Here is an 11,889-nt window from a genome sequence, read left to right as displayed (position 1 = left end):
ACAGAACTAGAACTGAACCAGCAAAGAGCTTGAACTAAACCAGAACAGAACTAGAACAGAATTAGAACAGAACTAGAACAGAACTAGGAAAGAACTAGAACAGAATTAGAACAGAATTAGAACAGAACTAGAACAAAACTAGAACAGAACTAGAACAAAACTAGAACTAAACCAGCAAAGAGCTAGAACTAAATCAGAACAGAACTAGAACAAAACTAGAACAAAACTAGGACAAAACTAGAACAGAACTAGAACAAATCTAGAGCAGAACTAGAACAGAACTGGAACAGAACTTGAACAGAACTAGAACATAACTAGCAAAGAGATAGAACTGAACTAGAAAAGAACAGAACTAGAACTAAAATATAACTAGAACAGAACTAGAACAGAACTAGAACAAACCTAGAACTAGAAGAAAATAAAAAAAAACTAGTAGAACTTTACTGAAACAGAACTAAACTTGAACAGAACCGAGCCGAACTAGAACAGTACTAAAACTGAGCAACGTTTAGCTAATTACAACACACGCTAATAAACTAACTAATTAATATTTCTCATTAATTATATAAAATAGTTTAACCAATTACTTAATTAGTTTTACTCTATCTCTATGTATATAATCTTTAACTAAATATTTGTTGCAAACAATTATTGGTTTTTTGTAAAAATATCTAGTTAGTTTTTAAATTTCTGTAAAAACTAATACCTCCAATGGACGGAAATTTAGAGGATAGTATTTTGCTTAAAGAACTGAAAGTATATCAATGGATATTTTCTATTTTTGGTCTGAATTTACCACCATTTTTAATATATCGTTCACAAAAGGATTTCAAATATTACTTTGTCTTATTAATATACATTGTTTATTGTCTTATACTTATTTCAACTGCTATGTGGGCTGCTCATAGCCATAATGACATTGTGAAAAAAGGAACTCTTAGATATAATTTGGATTTTATGACCGCATTAGTTTCTTATATACAAAACGTAGCCATGGCTGGTCTGCAGTTGTTATTTGAATTTAAATGTTGCTGTTGTTATCACAAGTTTTGCGAAATTTTGTTAAGTATTCGAAAATTAGAGCGGAATATATTTACAATGTGCCCGGTCATTTTAAAGAAACAACCTTTAAGAAGATGTCTTATGATGACCACCGCTCCAGGATTATTTATTTTGGTATCATTCTTAATATATTTCAATGTCATGCTTATAGGCATAGATCTTGAATTGAAATATAAATTTCTAGCTGCAATGTTCTTGATGACTATACAAATAAAATTTCTGGAATATGGCATTTATGTACAATTAATTTATGAATATTTATCGATGTTGTTGGAAAGCTTGAGATGCCTTAAAGAAAATGTAAATAACTCAGCAGAAAGGAAACAATCTTTGGACTGGTCTTTTTGTAAATATTTTAAGCAAAATCAAGCTTGTTTACAAGAAACTTGGTTCTTGGTCTATAGACTGGAACAATATTTTGCTTGGCCGGTATTGCTATTGTTCCTATATAATGGTATTATCATATTATGCACAGTGAGCTGGGGTTATGTTCGATATACATATGAAACGGAATTTGTTTATCAAATAAGTAATTTATCTTATTACAATTGATCCCGACAAGAAATAGGACAGAACTTGAACAAAACTAGAACAGAACTTGAACAGAACTGAACTCGAACATAACAAGAACTGAACTAGAAAAAACTGCGCTAGAACAGAACTGAACTATAACTGAACCAGAACAGAACTAGAACAGAACTACAACAGAACTAGAACGGAACCAGAGCAGATCTATAACAGAACTAAAACAGAACTAGAAAGAAATAGAACAGAACTAGAACAGAACTAGAACAGAAATAGAACAGAACTAGAACAGTACAAGAGCAGAATTAGAACAGAACTAGAACAGAACTAGAACAGAACTAGAACAAAACTGGAACAGAGCTAGAACATAACTAGAACAGAACTAGTACAGAACTAGAACAGAACTAAAACAGAACCAGAACAGAACTAGAACAGAACGAGAACAGAACTAGAACAGCACTAGAGCAGAACTAGTACAGAACTAGAACAGAACTAGAACAGAACCAGAACAGAACCAGAACAGAACTAGAACAGAACTAGAACAGAACTAGAACAGAACTAGAACAGCACTAGAACAGAACTAGAACAGAACTAGTACAGAACTAGAACAGAACTAGTACAGAACTAGAACAGAACTAGTACAGAACTAGAACAGAACTAGAACAGAACTAGAACAGAACTAGAACAGAACTAGAACAGAACTAGAACAGAACTAGAACAGAACTAGAACAGAACTAGAACGGAACCAGAACAGAACAGAACTAAAACAGAATTAGAACACAACTAGAACAGAATTAGAGAAGAACTAAAACAGAACTAGAACAGAATTAGAACACAACTAGAACAGAATTAGAGCAGAACTAAAACAGAACTAGAACAGAACTAAAACAGAACTAGAACTATACTAGAAAAGAACTAGAACATAAATTGAAATGTACTAGAACATAACTAGCAAAGAACTTAAACTGAACTGGAACAAAACTAAAACTAAACTAGAACTAAACTTAAACTGAACTGGAGTAAAACTAAAACTAAACTGGAACTAAACTTAAACTGAACTGAAGCAAAAGTAGATCTGAACCAGAACTGAACTTGCTTTGAACTAAAAATTAGCTAGAAATGAACTAATTGAGTAACTAGCTAAATAACTAACTAACTAAAGAACTGACTAAATAACTAAGTACCTAACTGACTAACTAGGTGCCTAACTAAATAATTAACTAACTAATTGACTAACTAACTATATAACTAACTAACTAGCTAACTTACTACAAACTATCTAACGAATTAAATAACTAACTAACGTACTAACTGACTAACTAAGTGCCTAACTAACTAATTAAATATCTAAATAACTAACTATCTAACTGACTCACTAACTAACTAAAAAAGTTTACTGTCATTTACTCATGCCTGTGCATGTTCACTTATTTAATTTTTCTAATCAATTATGAAACACAACTTATTTTATTCTTGTCTGTGCATGTCCATTAATATCATTTTTTCTATACAATAACAAAACTCAGCTTCATTCAAAACAATATGTTCATGCTCTGTTTTGTTTTAATAAAAAACCTATGTACAATAACAAAATTTATCACAAAAATGCTGTTTGTTGCTGTTGTTAATAATTTTTGTTTAAACATGCATCAACAAATCCTCTCACTAATATTAAGCACTCTTCTTTTTTACTTTGTTATCACTGCCAATGCAATTATCAATTTAGTTTTCTTCTTGCAATTATTAAAGTCGATCGTACAATTGAAACGCTCGTCTTAAAATATAAATTTTATTAAATAAAAAAGTGTTAATCTAAAAAAAATTAATAAAATATTATTCTTAATAGTGAAGTTTAGTGAAAAATCCAAAAAAGATTAATAAAAAATGTTATAATTTCTATAATTAAAAAAAATGTATTAAATAAAGTCAATTATTTGAAGAATTTTTAAAGTTGTTGTTGTTGTTGTTTCTTTCAACGGTATTTAGTTATTTTTTATTATTGCCCTTCACATATTAAGATCTCTTGCTTGTTGTTGTTAAGTAAAGAAATGTGAAAAAAAATCATAAAAAATATTTATCAATAATAAAATGAGAGTGATAAAGAGAAAGAGTGAAGTGTTTTTAGCTTTTGTTAGTGGTTTACTTCATTTTATTAATTGTTGGTTTGTTCCATAACAAGTGTTGCCAATATGTAAATCAATTTTATTTTAAACGGGTAATCGGTACGGTATTAAAACAAAAACTTTATACTTAAAATTCAAATATCCATCTTAAAGGTGAGTTTTTTTTCTATTCAATATTACATGATCACAGAATAACACACTTATTAAGAAAATAACACAAATTAAAATATATGTATGTATTTATACTAAAAAATATCAATCGTCTGTAGGTTATTGAATGTCCCTTCTCTGATTTTAACAAGACTTAAATTCTACTGAAAATAAGGAAATCCAATTTCAACACATTTATGTGTTGTTGTCTCTACAGTCGACTCTATTCTCGAATCAGTATTCCACATGATATATTATACTTTGTATTGTCCACTATTCAGTCAACTTTTTAGTCTCCTCTTGAATCGAATGTAAATTTAACTACTCGGAATATATAGTTCACTATATAGGTAATCTTAAAGTCGACCTTCCTTTGTCTTTAAAATCTTCATTTAATATTTTAGACATTCTATAGACAAGTCCAGTGTTGCCATTTTTTTTCTACCACTTCCACTAGAAGTATAGACTATAGACTAGACTCTAGACTAGACTCTGGGCTAGACTAGAGCCTGGACTATAGACTAGACTATAGACTATACTATAGACTAGACTATTGACTAGACTATTGACTAGACTATAGACTAGACTATAGACTAGACTATAAATTAGACTATAAACTAGGCTATAGACTAGACTATAGATAAGACTATAGACTAGACTATAGACTAGAATATACACTAGACTATAGACTAGAATATAGCCTAGACTATAGACTAGACTATAGACTAGACTATAGACTAGACTATAGACTAGACTATAGACTAGACTATAGACTAGACTATAGTGTAGTCTATAGTCTAGTCTATAGTGTAGTCAAAAATCTAGTCTATAGTATAGTCAAGTCTATAGTATATTCTATAGTCTAGTCTATAGTCTATTCTATAGTCTCTATAGTCTAGTCTATAGTCAAGTCTATAGTCTAGTCTATAGTCAAGTCTATAGTCTAGTATATAGTCAAGTCTATAGTCTAGTCTAAAGTCAAGTCTATAGTCTAGTCTATAGTCAAGTCTATAGTCTAGTCTATAGTCTAGTCTATAGTCTAGTCTTTAGTCTAGTCTATAGTCTAGTCTATAGTCTAGTCTATAGTCTAGTCTATAGTCTAGTCTATAGTCTAGTCTATAGTCTAGTCTATAGTCTAGTCTATAGTCTAGTCTATAGTCTAGTCTATAGTCTAGTCTATAGTCTAGTCTATAGTCTAGTCTATAGTCTAGTCTATAGTCTAGTCTATAGTCTAGTCTATAGTCTAGTCTATAGTCTAGTCTATAGTCTAGTCTATAGTCTAGTCTATAGTCTAGTCTATAGTCTAGTCTATAGTCTAGTCTATAGTCTAGTCTATAGTCTAGTCTATAGTCTAGTCTATAGTCTAGTCTATAGTCTAGTCTATAGTCTAGTCTATAGTCTAGTCTATAGTCTAGTCTATAGTCTAGTCTATAGTCTAGTCTATAGTCTAGTCTATAGTCTAGTCTATAGTCTAGTCTATAGTCTAGTCTATAGTCTAGTCTATAGTCTAGTCTATAGTCTAGTCTATAGTCTAGTCTATAGTCTAGTCTATAGTCTAGTCTATAGTCTAGTCTATAGTCTAGTCTATGGTCTAGTCTATAGTCTAGTCTATAGTCTAGTCTATAGTCTAGTCTATAGTCAAGTCTATAGTCTAGTCTATAGTCTAGTCTATAGTCTAGTCTTTAGTCTAGTCTATAGTCTAGTCTATAGTCTAGTCTATAGTCTAGTCTATAGTCTAGTCTATAGTCTAGTCTATAGTCTAGTCTATAGTCTAGTCTATAGTCTAGTCTATAGTCTAGTCTATAGTCTAGTCTATAGTCTAGTCTATAGTCTAGTCTATAGTCTAGTCTATAGTCTAGTCTATAGTCTAGTCTATAGTCTAGTCTATAGTCTAGTCTATAGTCTAGTCTATAGTCTAGTCTATAGTCTAGTCTATAGTCTAGTCTATAGTCTAGTCTATAGTCTAGTCTATAGTCTAGTCTATAGTCTAGTCTATAGTCTAGTCTATAGTCTAGTCTATAGTCTTGTTGGGTTTGTGTATATTTTATATCATATTAAAAACACCAACAATTTATTTTATGTATTTTATAAAAAAGTTTTATTAAATTAAAAATTACAAATCAAATCAATGAAAATTCGAAACTTAATGAAAATTATTTTTTCGTTTTTTGTTATTATAATTTCAAAGAAAAAGTGTTGTTTCAAATATTTATTTTGCAAAGTGTTTTTCTGTGAAGTTTTAGTTTAACAGGCACCACAGTACTCCCCCTCCAGCGTTGTCATACAGCGAATCTGACCCTTTTGGTTTTCTTTGCATTTGGATTAACATCTGGGGAATCTGTAAAACTTAAGCAAGGTTTTAGTCTATCTATAGTTATAACGTTTTCCTTTCCGTTTACTAAAAGTTTGAAAAATTTGTCGTTTCTTGAAATAATTTGATACGGTCCATTATATGGAGATTGAAGTGGTTTCTTTACTGCATCACATCTGACAAATACATATTCACAAGTCTTTAGCTGATCATTTACGTATGTTTTGTTGTTGCTATGACAACCGGTAACTAAAGGTTTGATATTTGACATGTGATTCCGAAATAATTTGATCCATTCTGTATCAGTGTTGATTGCTAAATTTTCTTCAATTAATTCACCTGGTAATGTTAGCGTTGTTCCATAGACCATTTCGGCAGCAGATACTTTGGAGTCCGTAATAATTCGTGTACGTAAACCAAGCATAACAAGTGGTAAAACACTTACCCAATCTTTCTTCTCATAACACATCAAGGCGGACTTCAAAGTTCGGTGCCATCTTTCTATTAGCCCATTTGATTGAGGGTGATAAGATGTTGTGTGTGTTACTTTTGAGCCGAATATTTTGGAAAGTTCTCGAAATAATTTGCTTTCAAATTGTCTACCTTGGTCGGTTATTATTTGTTTTGGTACACCAAACCGGGATATCCAAATGTTTGTAAAAGCAGCTGCTACGGTTTCTGCTTTAATGTCAGCCAATGGAATAGCTTCCGTCCATTTTGTAAACCTATCGATACATGTCAGAAGATATCGATAGCCTTGGCAACTTGCTAATGGACCAACAATGTCTATATTGATATGTTTAAAACGTTCTGATGGTGGTTTGAATTCGCCCAAAGGACTTTTGGTGTGTTTGTTTACCTTTGATTTTTGACAAGCCATGCAACTTCTAGCCCATTGAGAAACATCTTTCCTTAAGGATTTCCATACGTATCGGGATCGAACCAAATTTACTGAAGCTTTAGATCCTGGATGGGATAGATTGTGAATGTTATCAAAAACTAGTTTACGAAAAGATTTTGTTAAATAAGGTCTAATTTTTGAATTAGAGATATCACAGTAAATCTTGTGTTCGCCATTCTTCACTAGTTTTAAATTAAGGGAAGAATTGTTGTTGTTTACGAGTGACATTAGCTCTTCATCAACCTTTTGTTCTTCAGCCAGTTTCTGGAAATCTAGATTTGAAGGCATAGCTATTGCTTGAATCCTGGATAAAGTATCAGCTACGATATTGTCTTTTCCTTTGATGTGACGAATATCGGTGGTGTATTGACCAATGTAATCTAGCTGCCTTAACTGTCTGGGAGAGGCTTTATCAGGCTTTTGTTTAAAGGCATATATAAGTGGTTTGTGGTCAGAAAAAATACAAAATTGACGTCCTTCTAAAAAGTATTGGAAGTGTTTCAAAGTGGAATAAATTGCCAGAAGTTCGCGGTCATAGGCACTGTACTTCATTTGGGTTTTATTCAGCTTTTTAGAAAAAAATCCTAATGGTTTCCACTCACCTTCTATAAACTGCTGTAGAACGCCACCCATTGCTTTATCCGAGGCATCTACACACAAGGAAGTTGGCACATTTTCTTTTGGATAAGATAAAAGTGCTGCGTTGGCAAGTTGTTTTTTACACTCTTCGAATGCTTGCTTTCTGGAATCATTCCACTCAATTGGACGTTTATCGTTTTTTACATTACCCTGTTGGATTCCATGTAATATTGCTTGATGTTTTGCGGCTTGAGGTATGAAACGACGGTAGAAGTTAATCATACCCAGAAAACACTTGAGTTCTTTAACGGTTTTCGGTAGTGAATACTGTGAAATTGCTTCAACACGGCTGGGAAGTGGTTTCAGGCCCTTATCCGTAACTAGATAACCGAGGAATTCAAGTTGTGAAACTCCAAAAACGCATTTAGCAAAATTTATGGTAAGACCAAATTGACGCAGTCTTTCAAATAAAATTCTTAAATGCTTTTGATGTTCTTGTTCGCTTTCTGATGCAATGAGCAAATCATCAATATAAACGTACACGAAATCCAATTCTCTTGTAACTTCGTGCATAAACCTTTGGAAGGTTTGTGCGGCATTGCACAAACCAAATGTCATTCTGAGAAATTCAAAATTTCCAATGGGTGTTGTAATTGCGGTCTTTTTAATGTCGTCCTCTGCGACTGGTATGTGGTGGTACGCTTTCACTAAATCGACTTTACTAAATACTTTCTTACCATCCAAAAGCATTCCGAAATCGTGAATGTGGGGAACAGCGTAGCAATCAGGTATGGTACGAGCATTTAGATTGCGGTAGTCACCACAGGGACGCCACTCACCATTGGATTTCTTGACCATATGTAGTGGGCTGGCCCAGTTGCTATCTGAGGGTCGACAAATTCCAAGACGCACCATTTCGTTGAATTCTTTCTTTACTACCAGCAATTTCTCAGGAGATAGACGTCTTGGCTTGCAAAATACAGGAGGACCATTTGTAGTTTCTATAAAATGTTGGACTGAATGCTTTGCCTTAGAATGGAAATTAATTTTTGACAAATCATTGTATTCCGTTAGAAGTGAGTAGAATGGAGATGATGGCGATAAGGTTTTTATTGAAATGTTTTGATCATTAACAATACTACCTTTTGAAGTGCACTTGGTTTTTGGATCAATAAGACAGTTGTTTCTTACATCAATAAGTAAACCATAGTTGCCTAGGAAATCCGATCCAATGATAGGCTTCTCTATATCAGCCATAACAAAATCCCATGTGAAACTGCGCTTGAGTCCGAGATCGATTGTAAGAGTTTTTGTTCCAAAAGTTTTTATTGCTGAGTTATTAGCAGCGTATAAAATAAGTGAGCTGGGTTGTTGTTTGCGTTGAACTGATGAGACTGGAATTACTGAAAGATCCGCTCCAGAGTCAACTAAAAACCTGGATTTCGATTTGTTATCACGAATAAACAGGCGACATAGCTCTTGGCTGCTACCATCCGTCACCGAAGATGGAGTGCCAATTAGTTTTCCTGATTTGATTGATTGAAATTGCAGGGGATAACACATTTCTTAGCCTTCTTTCCAAATTTGAAATGGAACCAACATAGAGGTTTCTCTCTGTTTGATTTAGATTTGGAACGATTACGGTTACCTGTTGTCTTGCTCTTACTCCTGGATCTACCAAAGGATTCCATCTTGTTGCACAAACTTTCCAGTTGACGCTCAATATTGTCCAATCTGCTCGCACGGTTGTCTGAAGATGACGAAATCGTATGGATTTCAGAATCGGAACAATCACAAATTTTATCTGCCATTGTAGCTAACTTTTCTAAACGATCTTCACTGACAGATAAAATGGCTTTCATTTGGGATGGAAGTCGTTGCATCCAAAGTTGCTTTAAAATGTCATCGGAGACTCTGTTTTGAGCTAAGGAACGCATTTGACTCAAGAGATCCGAGGGCTTTCTATCGCATAATTCGACTTCCGTTAAAAGTTTCTTCAGGCGCTTTTCTTCGGAGTCGGAAAATGAGGAAATGAGTTTAGATTTTAAGGCTTCATACATGTTGGATGATGGAGGATTGATAATGATATCCTGAACTTTCTCCAATATGTTGCTTTCAATTGATGCCACAATGGTGTGGAATTTCGTTGCGTCTTGCGTTATACCTGCCATTATAAACTGCGATTCTATTTGTTTGAACCAAAGCAATGGATCCGAACGCCAAAATGGTGGAGCTTTAACAGCGACTCTTGAAATTTCCATTTGACCGGCATTTGATGGCAAAGATGAAAAATCTTCCTCAGACGTTGACATTGTTAAAACGTACCCTTAAAACGATTGTTGGAATGTATGCGGGAATATTCACTACAATGCAGGAATATTTTTTTTAACGCGGGGTCACCAATTTGTTGGGTTTGTGTATATTTTATATCATATTAAAAACACCAACAATTTATTTTATGTATTTTATAAAAAAGTTTTATTAAATTAAAAATTACAAATCAAATCAATGAAAATTCGAAACTTAATGAAAATTATTTTTTCGTTTTTTGTTATTATAATTTCAAAGAAAAAGTGTTGTTTCAAATATTTATTTTGCAAAGTGTTTTTCTGTGAAGTTTTAGTTTAACAGGCACCACAGTCTAGTCTATAGTCTAGTCTATAGTCTAGTCTATAGTCTAGTCTATAGTCTAGTCTATAGTCTAGTCTATAGTCTAGTCTATAGTCTAGTCTATAGTCTAGTCTATAGTCTAGTCTATAGTCTAGTCTATAGTCTAGTCTATAGTCTAGTCTATAGTCTAGTCTATAGTCTAGTCTATAGTCTAGTCTATAGTCTAGTCTATAGTCTAGTCTATAGTCTAGTCTATAGTCTAGTCTATAGTCTAGTCTATAGTCTAGTCTATAGTCTAGTCTATAGTCTAGTCTATAGTCTAGTCTATGGTCTAGTCTATGGTCTAGTCTATAGTCTAGTCTATAGTCTAGTCTATAGTCTAGTCTATAGTCTAGTCTATAGTCTAGTCTATAGTCTAGTCTATAGTCTAGTCTATAGTCTAGTCTATAGTCTAGTCTATAGTCTAGTCTATGGTCTAGTCTATAGTCTAGTCTATAGTCTAGTCTATAGTCTAGTCTATAGTCTAGTCTATAGTCTAGTCTATGGTCTAGTCTATAGTCTAGTCTATAGTCTAGTCTATAGTCTAGTCTATAGTCTAATCTATAGTTTAAGCTATAGTCTAGTCTGTGTTCTACAAATGATTTAAGTTTTACAGTACATAAATAAATTTTTGATAAAAACATTTATTAAATATTTGCTTATTTTCGCAATAAAATATTTTATGATCATAAAACTCACCTCTAAAAGCTACCAAGCATATTTAAATTTTATATATATTTTGTTTTAATACCGTACCGATTACCCGTTTAAAATAAAACTGATCTATATGTTGACAGCACTTATTATGGAACAAACATATAATAATGATATGAATAAAACACAAACGATAGAAAAAAATGCATAAATAAAAACAACAAACACACTTAACTCTCTTTTTATCATTCTCCTTTTAACGCTGTGAGTAATTTTTATTACTCTCTTCACATTTCTTTACGAAACAACAAGCAAGAGATCTTAATATGTAAAGGGCAACAATAACAAAATAACTAGACACCGTTACAAACAACAACAACTATAAAAATTCTTCAAATATTTTACTTTATTTAATGCATTTTTATCAATAAATTATGGAAATTATTATATTATTTTATTAACTTTTATGATTTTTTACTAAACTGCACTATTTAGATTTTTATTTTATTAAACTTTTACAAACTAATACACTTTTATTAAATAAATTTATACATATTTTAAGACGAGCGTTTCAATTGTACGACAGACTTTAATAATTGCGAGAAGAAAACTAAATTGATAATTGCATTGGCAGTGATAACAAAGTATAAAAGAAGAACGCATACTATAAGTAGTGAGAGGATTTGTTGGTGCATGTTTGGACAGAAATTATGAAAAACAGCAAAAAACAGAATTTTAATGTTGAATTTTGTTGTTGGCGTCGTTTTTTTATTAAAACAAAACACAGCATGCACAAGTCGTTTCGATTAAAGCGGGGATTTGTTATTACAAAGAAAAATAAAATTAATGTACATGCACAGATAGGAGTGTGTTGTTATTGCATAGAAAAATTAAATTAATGGTCATGCACAGGCACGAGTAATTGACAACGGATT

The 11,889-nt window shown here is 32.3% G+C and overlaps 1 protein-coding gene across 1 annotated transcript; it reads left to right on the top strand.

Moving 5' to 3' along the window:
- Positions 1 to 711: 711 nt before the first annotated feature.
- On the top strand, positions 712 to 1,614 carry LOC111681164 (putative gustatory receptor 98b). Its single transcript, XM_023442888.2, has one exon. The coding sequence runs from the start codon at positions 712 to 714 to the stop codon at positions 1,612 to 1,614; it is 903 nt and encodes a 300-aa protein (XP_023298656.2).
- The last annotated feature ends 10,275 nt before the right edge of the window (positions 1,615 to 11,889 follow it).

Source organism: Lucilia cuprina, chromosome 3 (assembly GCF_022045245.1).
Source record: "Lucilia cuprina isolate Lc7/37 chromosome 3, ASM2204524v1, whole genome shotgun sequence".
Classification (NCBI taxonomy): Eukaryota; Metazoa; Arthropoda; class Insecta; order Diptera; family Calliphoridae; genus Lucilia; species Lucilia cuprina.
Note: the sequence above shows the minus strand (reverse complement) of the source record. Positions and strands in the feature narration are given on the sequence as shown.

Bases quoted from the DNA above. Each gene is read 5' to 3' on its own strand.
- LOC111681164 (XM_023442888.2), top strand. From the start codon at position 712: ATGGACGGAAATTTAGAGGATAGTATTTTGCTTAAAGAACTGAAAGTA.